Source organism: Toxorhynchites rutilus, chromosome 1 (genome assembly GCF_029784135.1).
Source record: "Toxorhynchites rutilus septentrionalis strain SRP chromosome 1, ASM2978413v1, whole genome shotgun sequence".
Lineage (NCBI taxonomy): Eukaryota > Metazoa > Arthropoda > Insecta > Diptera > Culicidae > Toxorhynchites > Toxorhynchites rutilus.
Window position 1 is genome coordinate 30,780,674 of NC_073744.1, and position 17,461 is coordinate 30,798,134.

Sequence of the window (17,461 nt, forward strand, 5' to 3'; positions counted from 1 at the left end):
GAAATTCGAGCATATGCGTAGAAGGAATTTTTTCATCAAATATTATCCTCTATCACCTGAATGAATTCGGATTTTTTTATATGAGAAAGGTATTTTATGACTTCAAGGGGATGAATCCAAAATTAAATTCTTCTTTTATATTCAAAAAACGAATGCATAAAAACGATTGAAAATTTTTTTTTCGGGTCGATTATATGTAGGATTCGATTATATACAGTGAAAAGAAATCGGAAACTGTATATAATCGATTCCGCGCTGTATATAAAGATTATGTAAATTGTAAATTTCACACAGTATACATATAAAAAAATATATTTGGGAGCGTATTCCAGTTGAGAAGCATGATTTTTAGATGCGTTTTCGAGCCCGGAAAAAATAATCTTTGTTTAGCAATCTTTAAAGAATACAAAAATAATCAACCGAAAAAAAAAATTCAAATTTAAAAAAGTTACAAGCGTTTCTTTGGCCTACTTCTACATTCAAGATTTTTGTACGTTTTTATGCCGATTCAAATTAAAATAAAAAACAGTACAATCGAAAATATTTTTATGGGTTCTTGCGATAGAGAGATATATAAAGCATGTGCATACCAAATTAGAAATAAATCAGTTCAGTAGAACTTGAGATATCGCCTCAAAGAAAGTTGCATTGCTGTACAAATCTTTAATCGCGTTTTTCAACGCGATTCTGAGATTCGGTACGTTTATCTCAGAATCTAGTGGTCCGATTTGACTATTTTTTTCAGCATGTAAAAATGAAGTATCTAAGTTATCACGTAGCCGTTTTATGATCTTAATTTTTACATTTTAAATTTTTGTATGCAACATTTAATTTTTGCACAAATTTTTTAAAGTGCATTTTGACAAAATTTAAGAAAAACCAGCGAGGGGCGGTTCAAAATCGGTTGTTTTTCTATTCAATTGGTGTAGCATGGAGATGCTAAACTGACACTGGGAATACATACAACATTTTCCCGTGGTTTGAATGTCCGTAAACAAGTTTTCGTAATGGAAAACATAACATCTGAACGATTGAAGCCCAAACAGAATCCAACAATTATCGTGTCAATTGAAAAAAAATGAGAAGAAGAAAACATACGAATGGACGCGGGATCAAAGTGAATGAAACATTAAATACATCGCACTGAGTATTTCTACCTCTGATCCCCCCCCTCGTTTTCACCCTCCCTTTTTCGCCCGCTCGATGATGGCCGAAAGTCCTTGAAACTTTCGGGAGGAAACGAAACAAACCTTAGAAAAACTGCAGCCACAAAAAAAATCCTAATGGAGCACGCAATCGATGATGTAGTACTCCGTATCCCCCTTTTTGCTTTATTCTGTGTGTGCGCGTAATACTTATTAGATTAGGCAGGGGGAAGAGTTAAAGAAAAGTGATGCAAAACGAAGAAAGAAAACCATTCAGCTTCCCATTCAACAACTTCCATCAGCGACCAGGCAGCCAACCAACCTGCGTATTGTTGATGCCATTGCATAACTTCGTTTTCGATGGGAGTTCAACCACTAAGCAGACAAACGCCCACCCACCCACAACAACCCACCACCAGCACTGGATCCGAGCTCCCAGCTCCGACAGGAGGCGCGCCTTCGACCGAGAGTGAAAACCGACGAGATACAGTGGTAGAGTGATATGAAAGTTATGTGTATATTTTTACGATTTGATTTATTTGTTTTCGGGTGTTTTTTTTCTTTTCTCTGTCGTCCCCTTTCCCGATCATACGGGTTCTATGCGCTCTCCTTTTCACACTCGAGGTTTCACAGTCAGCCAGCGCACATTGGATTCTCCCGCATGCAACAGGTCGCTAGTTAATTATATTTTTCTGCCGTACTTTTGTGAAACCACCTTCCCTAACCTTTGCTGCTGGCCGTTATGTAGACGCTAGACACGACGATGACGAGGGCCCAACATAACCAACGCCAACGCCGCCGTCGTGGTCGCTTGGCAAATTGAACAAAAACGCATGCTTACGTTATATTAGCAACAAATTATGGGACTGGCACGTTGCTCCCCTCCTCCTCCTACTCCGCCGGGGAAGAGCATAATTTGCATAGGTATTTTCATGCAGCATTAGAATTTCAATTCAGCGCTGCTCGCAAACGCGCATACACACACACACGCACGCGAGAAGACATCAAGTGGCTTCGCTTTCGATGGATAATTTGTTTATATTTTTTTTATTTGTTTTGTTTTTTGCCTCCTTCTAATGCTGTTCGGCGAAATGATGACGATGATAATGCGATGGCGATGTGGCTGCCGCCGCCGGTTGAAGGAAATCAACGCGCGTTTGACGCGCTAATCCACGTCCGACACTGCTTTGAAGTGTCCCGAGGATATGTCTGGGATTCGGTGGGTTTTGTATTAGATGCGAGATGCGATTGGCTGCGAGGGGTTCTAATCGCGAGTGTTGGTGGTTTGATTGCAGTGAGTCGACACAAACTAGATGCTCTCCCGAGACTCTCCCTATATCTGGGACCACTGAATCTATTCCAAATCGATCGAATTTTTTACTGAAATATTGTCGGGTAGGGATGATGCGTCAGATTGTGTTCTGGATACCAAACACACCGAACTTGTTCGTTCGTTCTCCCGTAGGGTAGGCTGACCAAACGTAACGTTTTCTCGACCATTTTTGATTGTTCCATCTTGTTATCATCTTGTACCGTATTTTTGAGTATAATGAAGAAAAACAATATTCCTTTGTCATCATTTTTAATAACACAGTGCTGCAAAAAATCAATTTCTCTTCTGCCAGGAGCTCTACCTATGGTTTTTCATGGGCTTCGGCACAAATCAGGATGTCCTTGAGGGCTCAATCTTCATCCTAATGGAAAGCGATAAATCGATACATCATTTTGATACTTTGAAAAATCTGATTTGATTTCTTTACCTATGGTCATATAAATCATAATCCTAGGGTTTAGGGATACCCAATCTGATCGCATCCATCTTAAATTGTAGTCAAGCCTTTCTTATACCCGATCTGAAGTTTGAGCTGCAGGTCATCCGGAAACCGTACGAGCTATCCTAATGTGACCAAATCCCTTTGAAATGGTCACCAATAAGTTAGTTTTGACAAATCATGAAGTTCGATATGTCGAATGACGCGATTTGGTTATGGTCATAAAGTAATCACCTGATCGGGAACATATCCGGTTTACGTCAATAAGGTCATATTGTTTTGAATAAATCACGAATAAGCTATTTTTGAAAAATGTGAAGGAGATCTGGCGTAGTGGTAACATCCATACTTCTCACGCTAAAGATCACGAGTTCGATTCTTACTCCCGACATTCTTCCAAAATGGAAGGTATAGGTGACAAACCAGCCAAAAGTGTTGAAAGTCACTATATATATAAAAATATAATATATAATATATATATATATATATATATACAGTCAACTCTCCCTTGCAAATATATGATGTTAGGGTAAGTGTCCCAATATTAGGGCTTAAAAATATGACCCAATTAGGAATAAACCAATTATGGTTCATGGGGTTTACTATAATCGGTACCATTGCGTATACAGGATATTACTATAATTGATTTGTTTTTGTGCATTAGAACATTTACCCTATATGTACTAATGCGCATGTACTATTATACATTCTTTTCTCAAATTTTAATATAAATTTAAAATACATAGGATGTTTGTTTAGTAGGCCAGTTTTATTGTAAAATGGAAAAGGAACTAGGTTACAAAGAAAATATTAATTATGTATGTAATTCAAACTAAATTGTAACGATCACGCAGGAACTGTTCAATCGCAAAGAAATGTTCAAATAGTTTCACGGGAACATTTTCAGTTGATTGCAATATTTCGGACATATTCTTTAGGTTCGATTTAACGTTCGAAGGTGTAATTTCAAAACAATCAGCTGAAACTTCCTGAACCTCCTCTAACTCCATAGGACTACTATTTTCAACGTTTTTTTCAGCTTCTTTAACACTTTCCAGTATATCGGTATCAGTCATTAGATCACAGCAAATCACGTTTTGATCCATTTCGCAATATTCATCAAATGACGATGAACAATCGAATGGTACTGCACTGTCGACAGCAGCAAGCTCACGACGCATTAATTCTGCCAGCGGTATATCATCATCATCATTTATGGAAAATCCGGCTTTCCTGAAGCAATTTTGAACAGTCTCAGATTTAACCTTGTTTATCCAAGAGCGTGAAAGTAATTCAATTGCATCCAATACCGATATATCTGAAGGGTCCTAGAGTATATTTGAATACAGTATGAGTGCTGAATAACATGAATGTAAAAAGGAAAAAAATACCGTTGTATCTTCCATTTCTAGCAGTCTTCGTTTTACTAATTCATGGCGATAGTACTGTTTCAGGTTCTTGATTATGCCCAAGTCCAGCGGCTGAACTACTGAAGTAGAGTTTGGTGGAAAAAACTACAAATTTATCGATTTAAGCTTTGGTTGGAGAGATTTTGGGTGCGCTGTACAATTATCAACGAACATGACCACCTTTGAGGAGAAAGAGATATAAGTATGATACATTCCCATTACACATAATTCCCGAATCAATACCTTTCTATTTTCTTTGGAAAATCTTTCGTCAAGTTGCATAATCCATTGCTCAAAAAGAATAGAGGTCATCCAGGCCTTGGTGTTACTCTCGTATATCACTGGTAATGATTTCTTCTTTTTGAAACACCGTGGGTTTTTACTCTTTCCAATGACCAGCAATGGTAGTTTATCGCTTCCGTCCATGTTGGTTGCACACATGACTGTCAGACGTTGTTTCGAATATTTTCCTCCGTGGCAAGTTTCTGATCGAAATGCAAATGTTTTGTCTGGCAAACATTTGTAGAAAAGTCCCGTTTCGTCTGCATTGTAGATATCACGTGCATCATACTTGGCGATTATACTGGGTAGGGTTTGCGAAATCCAGTTGTCCGTTACACTGAGATCTACACTGGCACTCTCGCCACATAGCTTCCGGAATGTCATCTTTTGCCGTTTTAAAAATTTACTTAGCCATCCAGAACTTCCTTTAAAATTGGGAATTCCCAGTTTCTGGGCAAATTCGCAAGCCTTCTCCCGAAGAATAGAACCTGAGAGAGGTAAATTATTCTCTCTGGCTTGATTGACAAAAATTTCCGTTGACCGTTCCAGCTTCTCGTTCCCAACCAACCTTATACGCTTTTTGTCCACATTCAATTTTCCCATCCGATGCCATTTTTCCTTTTGCTTGAATAGTGTTGACACCGTACTTTGTGCAATACTGAAATCTTTTGCAACTTCAGACACCTTTCGCCCATACTTTTCGACCTGCTCGATGATGCTCAAACGTTGCGCTATGGTTAGCGTTTTAATCGTTCGCTTGAAAGGTTTTCCCTGGTTTTCCATACTTGAAAAAAAAAATCCTTGATAATACGAACACTTCGTCTTCACTTTCAAGAGCAATTGAAATGACAGCTAGAAATGCACAAAAACAAGTACGCGAAAATCAATCGAGTTAGCGAGGTAAAAATCCATGGAAAAATGAAACAAAGCCCATCGAGTAAGAGAGGCATCGAGTAAGGGAGAGTTGACTGTATATATATATATATATATATATATATATATATATATATATATATATATATATATATATATATATATATATATATATATATATATATATATATATATATATATATATATATATATATATATATATATATATATATATATATATATATATATATATATATATATATATATATATATATATATATATATATATATATATATATATATATATATATATATATATATATATATATATATATATATATATATATATTATATATATTATGAAGTTTGGTACTCCAAAAGGCGGGTTTTGTGTTGTTTTAGGTTCTGTAATCTATGGTTCCTTAACTTGTTTCTGCCAAATTAAACTCGTTGCGTTTAATTCGGTTCAGCCGTTTCCAAGAAAACTGAGACGCAACATTGGTTGTCTCGTCAAGCAAAAGAGTTCTATTTACGGTGCTTTTTTGTAAAATTATTTTTTCTCACTTGTTTTAATAGAACAGGGCGGACTCGATTATACACAGTCACTGTATATAATCGAGTCGAAAAAACCTTTTTTTTTAAATTCGTTTTGTTTGCATGTATTTTTCTTTTTTTGATATAAAAGTGGAATTTGATTTTTGATTCATCCCCTTAAAGTCAGAAAACACCTTTCTCACATGAAAAAAATAAATTTATCCAGACTCTCTCAGGAGGTGACAGACGATCATATTTGATGAAAAAAATCCTTCTACGCATATATATGTTCGAATTTTAACAATGACAGATTTATAGAACTTTTTGTTTGTTTCGGACTCTGTTTCTTCAAACTAGTTCAGAAGACGATTCTGGTGCTTTCATTTGAAAGATGAGAAAATTTAGTATAGGATATAGTAGTGGAACATATAAATTAGTGGGTTTTAATAACATTTCGGAAGTAAAAGACTTAAAAGTTATAAATGTTAAATAATTATTGATGTGTTATTATTAATTTTGTCATAAAAATTTACATTAAAGTAGATTGTTTCTATCAATTAAATTGGAGCTCTCTAACCACTCCACAATTTGTTCTCTGACACCAAACTTCTATCTATCTTAATTTGGCTGCAATATCGATATAAACAATTCCTGGTGAAAATTCAAGCAATATCTTGAAAAATCACGATTTTTACCCCACTATACATGTAATAACCACTTAAATTTCACATTAACGTTGAAAGGTTACTTTTTTCTTGAAATAAGTCATATTTGAAATATTAAAAAAAAAATCCAAACTGTATAGAATCGAGTCTAAAATTGTATATAATCAAATCACATATAATCGAGTCCGACCTGTAATTGTAACTATCTGATTACTATTCCAATTCGTAAAGGATCAAACGAGTGTGAATTAATATGTTTCGCGTCTATGAATATCGTTTTGATTTGTTGAAAATATGTGTCTTTACAATGCTTGAAAATGGAAAATGCTGTCCAGAAAAAGATAAATTATTATGCAACTTAATAAGTTTTTCGATGAAAAACACTAACGAAAAAAAACCTACAGATAACTATTGGTCGTGTCATATAAAAAAGTTTTAAATTTAATTAAATAACATCATAAAAAAATTTAGTTTATTTTCATTAGTGATCAGTATCACCCCGGTGATCAATTTGCCCCGGAAGACGGTACTAGTCATATGTTTTACCAATGCATTGCGATTTACGAAATCGGTCAAGAATTGTGCATAAGGGGAAAAATTTTTAGCACCGTGTATTTTTTTTTAGAATATTAATTTGGATTGAAATTCCACTCATTGTATTCGCAGAAGTTTTTCACAGCTGTCATCGGCATAAAATCGAATGTTTGACATTCCATATTGAAAGCCTCACTGTGAAAGTTTTCTAAACACTTCCTTACACAATTGAACAGTTGAACAGTAAACAGTATGCTAAATTGCTTGAGCATGGTAACACAAGATTAAAGAAATTATGAAATCTTAGATCTTTTATCGAGAGAGGTATTGTTGATGGATGGCGTTCTTATTTTTTTTTAAAGGAGCAAAGTCCTGCGTGATTAGTTTGAAACCCCATGCGTTGAATCTAATCTACCAGAGATCAGTTGGGGGCCTTCCAAACATGTGTTGCCTTGTTGAAAAAGACGACGCATTTGCCACTGAATTTTCTGTTATTTCTGATGATTTTAGTAGTGTTCTTGATAGTCTAGTCTATTTTTTTATTAAATTCGTTCACTTTTACAGGCTCAATTACATAAGTTTAAAGGAGCCGGAATGGTAGTCTAGTTGATTAAAACTAAATACAGGAGGTTAAATTTCCTAAATCCTATGAAAAATTTCTACTGTGTACTGTGATACTGTATTGGAGAAGGCCTTCCTAGGAGAAACACTATAGGTTGTATTAAAGCCCTGAGTGAAGAGATATTGAAAGTAGCATTCGTAAAAAGCACTTTTAATTAAGATAGATAAAGCATATTGGATGATTAATGAACAATGATCAGAGGAAGTATGTTAATTGAGATAAAAAGTAGGAATAAAAAATCTGAGCTAGTTGCAAATATTTTCAGAAATGGCGAGCAAATTTCAAGAGTGTAAAAAAATCCTGAAACAAACTAATTATATGTTGTGTCTGCCAGACAGTAACGGACGAGTTGAATGATTTTTTTAACGATGAACATTATGTAGGCAACGAAAAAGTCGCGACTCCATATTAGACAAACATTCGATGTGGAAGATGACAAACCTTTTTTTTAATTCGTTTATTTTTACAGGCTCAGTTACTCAGTTATTCTTGACTATAACATGACTATAACTATATATATTTATATATATATATATATATATATATATATATATATATACAGGTCGGACTCGATTATATAAAATAAATAATAACATGTTAAAAATTACTAACTTCAAAGTTTTCACTTCCGAAATGTCATTTAAATTCACTAATTTAGATGTTCCACTACTATATCCTACACTAAATTTTCTCATCTTTCAAATGAAAGCAACAGAACCGTCTTCCGTAGCGTACTTTTTAATGTAGAGCCAGTTTGAGGCAACAGAGTCCGAAACAGAAAAAAAGGTCTATAACTCTCTCATTGTTGAGATTCGAACATATGCGTAGAAGGATTTTTTTTCATCAAATATAAGAGGTTCTGAATAAATTTATTTTTTTTCATGTGAGAAAGGTGTTTTCTGGCTTTAAGGGGATGAATCAAAAATTAAATTCTTCTTTTATATTCAAAAAACAAAACATATATGCATAAAAAAATAAATGAAAAAAAAATTTGTTTGACTCGATTATATACAGGATTCGATTATATACAGTGAAAAGTTATCGAAGACTGTAGATAATCGAGTCCGCCCAATTTTCTTACATCTATGGTTAGTAAGGTGGACAACCGATTACTCGCGATGTATTCGAGTTTAGAAGGGTGATCTAAAAATCCTGATTTGCTTCGCAAAGTCTCTCCACCATCTGAATATGAACGAATAAAATTCGTTCAAGAGAACAAAGTAGGTGAATCTACGAATGTTCGATTGTTTGGCTTTATTCTCGGTTTTATTCACTCATTCTGCAAAAAAAAAAGCATTTTGTGTTCTTTTGCTTACGTGTCCCGTTTTCACTCCTGAACTATTTGATCAGCCTACCGTAGGGGTATACACAAATCCTAACCTGGGATATACCTGACGACTAATCCCAGCTTCCCGCACGGGATTAACCGCCCCTATCTCCATCGGCCTCTTTTTCTTGCGCACTGGGACATTATTGCCTATGGCTAATAGTGTCTACCCCTCCCCCTCTATTCTTGGCTTAGCTTCATCCCTCAGACGCAGCAAAACAAAAGAAAAAGTCCGTCCCGAGGACGAGAAGACCGGATTAGGACGAGAACAAAAGAAGAAAAAAAATGCAGTGTGCGATATTGGGCTCCTGCTGCTGTTGTTGGTTCGATGCGTACGTTTGTGTGTCTTGTGTGAAAACGAGCGAGAGAGAGAGAGAGAGATCCTAGTCCGCCTGCCATTAATGCATCAAAACGTTTTTTTCTTTCTTCTTCACGAGCGCTCTAATACCCCGTCGATTCCTCGTCGTGGGCCCCCGTTTGTGACTCATTTTCCAAGAAAGTCTGTGTTCAGCAAAAACCGAAAAAAAAGATCGCCGGTCCTTCAAATCGTACGCGGGTATAATACCTACTCCCCGTGCCCAAAGCAACCATCATCATCTGGTGATGGTCGACTGCCAAAGCTGCTGCTGGTGATGATGACGATGATAATGCTCCAAAAGTTCCGACTGTTGTGTTTATGTATACACGACGGCGAAATAGGAGGTCACCATCCCTCCCCCACTGCTGCTGCTACTTCTGTCGAAATACAAAAAAATATGCCCTCGCGAAATATAATGATTTAGGCAGGGACCAAGGTGGGGGGCTGCCTGGCAGAGGGGGTGTGCGCGCGAAATGCGCGTGCATAAATGAAGCTGAAGAAATAGGGATAAGAGAGGTGTTCTTCGTTCGACTTTGTGCCAAACATGCTCGCATGCTTCATTTTCGTTTTTCGGCGCAGGTTAGCATTTCCGGGAATTTGGCTGTGGGGAGAACGTCGTCGTCGTCGTCGTCTCGCGCTAGGGCATTAATTATTCGGGGGTCCGTTATTTGGACCGAAGGTCGAACGGACCCGCGCGAGTGGATATAACCGCTGTAGACGTGGGTTCCGAGGGTCGCAAACATATGTCTGTTGCCGTGCGCGATTTTCGTTCCCTCATCAAATGTTGTATGTGGTTTTGCCAATCAACACAACAGTGTCCTTCACTCATTCCGCGAGGAGTCAAAGGCGGGGGGTATTCTGGTTTCGAAATTTGATATTGATACTCTGGAATATTTTGTTTTGGCGTTTTGACTGGAGTTTGTGTCTTGCCAAATAGAGCGCCTAGAATGATTTACTAGTCACAATTGAATGGTTGAAAAATTACTTGTTGCATGAAGAAGGCGGTTACTTGCGTCATTTAGTACTTTGATACGATTCCGATGCCAAATAACAAGCCCCATCATTGAATTCATCCATAGCGAGTTGAAGGGTATACGCTATAGGGTACCAATGAATGTATGGGATAAAGGTGACCTTCGAAATTTCAAGCGGGGCTTCCTGCAAAATGTTGATTCCTGCGAAAAAATATCCTATGCAAAATTTCAACTCAATGGGACTTTATTTACTATTGTCGCAAAGACGTCAAAGCTTCGATGACATTTGGCAAAAAAAACTTTATGCTCAATTTCATCGAATTGCATGAAACGTGGAGATTTGCTGATATCTCGAAAACAATTTTTTTGACAAAAATTGCCTTTTTTGGATTTGCTGTTTTTTTGTCTCAAGAGTCGATTTTTGACAAAAAAAATTATTATAAATTTTATAATAAATTATAATAATTTTTTTTTTTTTGTAAATGTAAATCTCAGTTTTATCCAATTTGCCCCACGTCGGTCTATAGGGGCCAACGTCGAGCTTTTTGAAAGGAAACGCTGATTTACTGAGACGCTGACGGTCCAACAGTGAACATTCGAACAATGGGAATATTCTCACGCCGTAAAAGGTGACATTTGTATCTATAAGATAGGAATACTCTTAAGCCTCGTAAATCGTAAATCCATATTTTTTTCTTTGTGACACAAAATATTTATCTCTGGAAGTATATTTAAGTCCTCATCTATACCATGTTCAGGTTATCTTCCCGATTCTACTCGGAATTGTTCAAATAAGTTCCTTGGTTAAGTTTTATCGTTTCAACATTATTCCATATAGTCTTTTTTTTTCTTCTTTTTCCGTCTACTAAAACATTAGGTTCACAGATTTACTTGATTGAACAATACGATTCGAAACTGAAGCAAAGTGAATGATGATTTTTGAAAGTAGTACAATAGGTTGTCCATAAACAATCTTATTGTGTACTCGTTTGAATTGGGTGAAGATCACCCAATTGTGAAAAAAAACATTCAGAAATCTTTCCTAAAATCGCTAACATACATAACTTTTCTGAGGACACTAATTGTTTTGAATGACACCATTGCGATGTACAGTGATTACAAGGCAAGAACATGTCACTTGTACTTACTAAATTATTCAAAAATGTACACATTAATTTTTAGCACCGGGAGCGTTTGAGTACACCACGCGTTATACTAAATTTTGCAGCGCTTTTCATTTCATTATTTTTTTAGTCTGTATGCTTCATACTTCATCTACTGTTGATATTTATTTATGTACAAATCAATTTCTGAAAATTTCTAATTCGCCATCAGAGCTCAAATTAAAGTTATTTTGCAAAAATTTCACCGCAGTTGGTGATAGCAATCGGATTTTGCTCGATCTTTGCTTTCTTTGTACCTTTCGAATGCAACGACGAAGCTTTCCCTTCAATATAACAGTGCGAATGAAACGAGTGAATGTGAAGCAAGCGTGCACGAGTGAAGAGAGATAACTTATCTGTTGAGCGTGAAAAAAAAGCAGCAATATATTGAGCCAGCGTGAATAAGATGCAACATGAAATGCAGCAGGCTCCTTATTGAGTGACGATTTGTCAAACTAGAATGACTTCAACAAACTTCGAGAACTTCCAGTGTACATCATTCAACCGAGGTGTAAATATTTTTGATGGCGTCAAATATGTCAAGTTTTGAGTCCAAGGAAAAAACATTATCGGGGAGTTTTATCATACTGCACTATTCACAAACAAAAATCTACAGCCAAAGCACATGGAATTCACTTAGAGTTCAGACTAACGACGAACGCGCTCTGCCTGGACTCGTGCAGACAACTTATAGAGCTTGGGTATTTTAAAAATAATTATATTAGTGTTGAATCTAGAGAGGAATATTTAGTCGTTTTTTCCTGGCTTGGAAATCAAGAGAGCCCTCGCGGTTTCCGTATTGTCATTTTCTCTGTAATTAGGTCTTGCAAAGCCTACATCCTGTTTGCGATTACTTGCGTTTCTGAAAGTTTTCATTCTCCGTGAGTTGTGCAGCTTGTGGGGTGACCATCACTCCCACGGAGCAAAGCTTCGATTATCATATGATTTCTGAAGTTTTCATTTGCCCCCTTTAGACGTCAAAAAAAAACTTGAAGCTATAATCATTCATCCACCCACTGGAAAAATGTTCCCCATTTTGATCCTCACTCACTCTTTCATCACACCGATCAGCTGGATCAGGCCCGGAAACGGTACTGCACACATACCCAATACACACTCCAAAACTAGTGCATCGACACGGACGAAAAGCAAACAGCAAAAAAACGGCACCACAAAACCAGGCCAATAATTTACAACAAACGAAAGTAAAAGTTCTACAAATTAATGCGAGAAGCAGTAGCAATATAAAAAAGGGCAGCAAGAAAAACTAACCCCTTTTTTCTACTACTACTGCTGCTCTGATGTCCAGTCCTTACGTCATCTTTAGTCTGTTGGTGTGTCTCAGTTCCGTACTTTCTCTCACCCGCTCTCGTCCTACTCCTCCTTGCTGTTGCTGCTGCTGCTGCTGTCCGGCGTAGAAGTTCCGTCGGGACGTGCACAGAATATCCTGAATCGATTGTGGGACAAAAGTGTGTGGTGCAGATGTGCTTTAGCAAAAGGACATCACCCCGACCAACCCTCCGGATGCTGCCACCGGACACAACAAGCTGCTGATATCTGATTGAATGGAGGGACAAATAAAAAAAAGACACCCATACACATACACACACACACTCATACAAACAGTTCACTGCCAAGCTGCAGTAAAAATGAGGCAAAAATGCAAGGAAAGAAACACATAAAAAATATCAGCTGAAAAATGAAAACAGAATTGTGCCAAAAGCAGCGGGGGACAAAGCGCTGAGCAACAAAAAATCAGAATCGAGAAATACATAAATTCAGCACAGTCTTCGTCACTGCAGAACGTTGGCCAAAGCGTACACACAGTATAGGGCGATTGACTCCCTCCGACTTTACGTATTTTCCTCCTTGCAATTCCTCGTAACATCATCTCAACTTCGTCCTGGCAACGGCGATCATTCTTCTCCTCTACTTTCCTCGGCTCTCCTTCTGTGCCTCGTTGGGTTTCCTAGAACCCATAGTCGCCCTCATCCTGTGCACCCCTGCGGCGGCTAGGAATGGGAAAAAACACGACACACAGAGGAGGAGGGTGGGTGGTCAGCGACAGCAGCAACGGCATGTGTGCAGGTCATCTCTCCCCTACATTATGTCTATTGAACTTTCGAGCAAAAAAAATCACACAAATACCACGACGGAGACCAGAAGAAGTACTCGAGATGGCGAAATGTCCTTTCCTCCGAAGACGCCGCGCGTCCGCTATGTGACAACAGTACGGTATGAAAAACAAAATTAACCAACAAACGGAACTGTCCACTACCACCTCCTCCTCCTCCTGTCCCCGTTTGTGCAGTGGCCATGCTGTGCTTCGCACACACACACACAACCAGTCCCGAAGTCAGGATTTTATGTGCAAATTGTAAACAAGGCGCCGAGTCGGACACGAAGTGGCGATCTGGAAGGTGGCCGCCACCAATACCATTAGACGAGGACACAAGTGCCCGTGAGTGACTATGTTGTGTGTGTGTGTGTGTGGTGTGCTCCAAAACAAAACAGCATTTTTATGAATGAACGTAGCCGAAGTCGAACCGAGCACTGGCCGAACGAGGCACTTCGAGCGTTTCGCAGGAAGAGAGTGAGTGAATGTTGCGCTACTCTCTCACACTCTCTCGGCCAAAAACATGCCATGGTTTATGGTCGGGTGGGACGCGGGAACGCATGTTTGCCAAAAACACATGTTTTCCGCTGCACACACATTCTATGAGTGCGCAGAAAATGCATCGCGCTTCGCCAGGGAAAAAGCGCAGCGGGGGTACGTCCTACACCCCCTCCCCCGCCAGGGAAGGGGGAGGGGGTGTAGGACGTAACATGAATGAGTGAGTGAGTAGGCTGATGTGTCCTCCCGAGAAAGCCAGCTATATGTACAGCATATAATGAAAGCTCTTTTTCACGATGGGCGGCAACATTCTCCCGCTCTTTATTGTTTTTCTTTTTCGTCGATTTGTGTGTGCGCTCAAATGGAGGAATACAGGAAAAAAAACCTAACCTCTATGTGCGCCAGGCTTGGGCTGCCTGCCTGCCTGTATCCCGGTCAAACGGTGGAACGCATACATTTGCATGACCTCTTGTGAAAGTGCACGTTGCAACTTTTGCAGATCTCTTTTTCTCGCTCTCGATTGCGAACTCTCGGCCGCAACAGGGCTTAAGTACAGTGTTGGGGGATATCTTCCTTGTGCGAAACGTGTTCCTTTTTTTGTCTGGCAGGGCTCTCCTGCAGGTTTGTTTAGTGTAGGTAGAAAAACAAGAAGGAGGGATCTCGCAGAAATGCACATGATTTATGGCATGGCATCCCAGCGCGCGCGGAGCCTTTTCGGACCGACGCACAAGACGCACTTTTCTCGGCTTGTGAATTTCAGCAGTTTTGTCCATCTACTACAGAACCACCCCCACTCTAGAGCGTCAAACAGGTAGCTAACTGGTCGCCTTTCTTTTCCTCTCCTATATCTATCCACAGATTCACGCACAACGACGCATTTCAAGATGATGATGGCAACGAAAGGCAAACGCCCACTGCGGCATCTCACGGCCACGGATAAGATCGATGCGATTCAGCGGATTCACGACGGCGAATCGAAGGCATCGGTGGCGCGGGATATCGGCGTCCCGGAGTCTACACTGCGAGGATGGTGCAAGAACGAGGAAAAATTGCGCTACATGTCCCGCCAGTCAGCGGAGAATGCAGACAAACTGACGAGCGAAGCCACGGCAGCTGCCTTGACGGCCGCCGCGGCAGCAGAACTCTTCAACGGACCACCCGAGAAGCGCATGAAGCTGGAGCAGGGACTGTTCGGCAATGGGAAGCTGAAATACGACGACAGTTTCTACAAGAGCCCGAGGGGCCCGATGAATGGGCTCGATCTCAGCGGAGGGGACAAAGGTCTGGGAGTTTCCGGAGGGGACATCATCATGAACGGACTGCACGGTGCGGATTTCAGTGCGTTCGCTAAGACAGCTGCCGAGATATCGGCCCTCAGCAAGTCCAAAGAGATGAATCTCAAGGGATACGGTGCAGATCTTAGCAAACACGGGGATCCAACGAAGGCAGATCTCTCAATGGCCGCCATCAGTCCTCTGACCAGCCTGAGTCACCTGTCGGGGATGTCCAGCCTGGCCCAGAGCCCGCTGGCATTGAGCTTCAACGAAATCGCTAACAATCTGAACCTGATAGCGCAGCTCCACAACAATCACAACCTAACGACGATGTCCAATCTGGGAGGACTGAGCGCGGCCCAATCGCTTCGCAATGCACGCCCCAAGGCCAATACTAGTCAGAGCCCCCGCACTTCGAGTCTGTCCGAGTCGAACGGTGACAAGACTCCCTCGCTAACGGTTCGCAATTTGGCCAAGCTGCAGCAAAAAAGCGAGCTTACTAACGGTATGATCCATGGTATTAATCTAAACGACAAATATAAACAACAATCATCTGCTGCTCCCCTAGGTCGTGATCCAAATGCACCGGTCGACGAAGCGCTCTGGTATTGGCTCAAATCCCAACAGCTGAACAGTCTCTATTCGACGATGCCGCGTCCCTCCAGTCCCCAGCAGAGTTCCTCCCCACCCCAGCAGCACCAACAGCTCCAGCACCACCCATCGACTCAAACGCCAACGCCACCAATCGTCTCAACGCCTCAGCCGACACCCCCGTCATCCGCTCCGTCCCTCACCCCAGAGGACACCAAAAATTCCTCCTGGTTTTGGCAATGGTACAAAACTTTCGGCGCCTCGCTAATGCCCGGCGACAAATCCAACAATAACACTATCAACACCAACGCCAACTCCAAGCAGTCATCGTACGAGAACATTCTCTACTCTCAGCTTACCAAGGGACAGAACCCGGATTCACTCAACAACAACGCTCAGCCGATGAATCTGAACATCAACGGTTCCAGCGGCCAAGATAATCTCAAAACGGAACCGGAGGATCTCTCGAACCACAACAACAACTCCTCGGGGCACCTTGCTGCCCCGGACGATCATCAGCGCTTCAATCCGAGCCCATCGACGAGTATCAAATCCGAACCAAAGCCCGAAGATGACGAGGAACCACAACCCACAACCCATGGCGAAGAGGAACTCCCGGCGGAACCAAAAACCAACGGCAAAGTCAAGGAAGTTCTCGACAATCTTCTGTTCCAGCAGACCGACGAAGACCGGGACAGCCCTGCCCCGGGGTCGATGCGCCGCTCGGTCAGCCCCGCCATTAGCAACCACAACGGTAACAACAGCACCCACGATCCCAGCGAGTTGATCACCTCCAACGGACTGCCCTCCGACGAAGTGAAGAGCGAGATCTCCGAGGACTCCAATCAGTTCGCGGTGGAAATCAAAAGCTCCGCCGATGCCGTCGAGCTGGGTGAAAAGTTTCTCAAGTGGTTGGAGTCCTGCAGTGACCCGAACGTTACCGCCATGCAGGTCGTCCAGTTCAAGTTCCTGCTCAACAGCATCAAGCTGAGCGCCGAAAGGCAGCAGCAGCAAACGGTGGCCAGCAGCGGCGGCGAGGAACGCACCCGAGTTCGAAGACGGAAGTAAATGGCATCCTCGTCCATCTGTGTATATAGTCATCCGCATCCTCGGAACGTCCTTTCCCCTTCTCCCGATGATCAGTCTAAATCAAAACGCAAACACTATATCATTAGAGCGCTATCGCAGACATACACTCAGAGAGAGAGAGAGAGAGAGAGAGAGAGAGAAAAAGGAACAAACTCTACCGAATAAGTAGTTAAATTTTTTCCATTTTTTACAAAATCTATTATTTTTGTTCATAAATAATTTTTATTATATTGGA

General features: G+C 40.4%; 2 protein-coding genes across 3 annotated transcripts in view; one reads left to right on the top strand and one right to left on the bottom strand.

The window, feature by feature from the left end:
• LOC129761819 (protein distal antenna-like) overlaps nt 1-17,362 on the top strand; it is a 31,700-nt gene extending 14,338 nt beyond the window's left edge. The window contains exons 2-3 of one of the 2 annotated variants that reach the window (XM_055759606.1): nt 15,131-16,051; nt 16,115-17,362. In XM_055759606.1, the coding sequence (XP_055615581.1) occupies nt 15,157-16,051; nt 16,115-17,205 (1,986 nt within the window). In that variant the 5' untranslated portion in view covers nt 15,131-15,156 and the 3' untranslated portion in view covers nt 17,206-17,362. Of the gene's footprint in view, nt 1-15,130 lie in introns of both variants that reach the window. The other variant, XM_055759605.1, reaches the window with a different exon arrangement.
• LOC129761816 (coiled-coil domain-containing protein lobo) overlaps nt 1-17,461 on the bottom strand; it is a 523,331-nt gene that overhangs the window by 489,209 nt on the left and 16,661 nt on the right. The gene's annotated exons all lie outside the window — the stretch shown is intronic.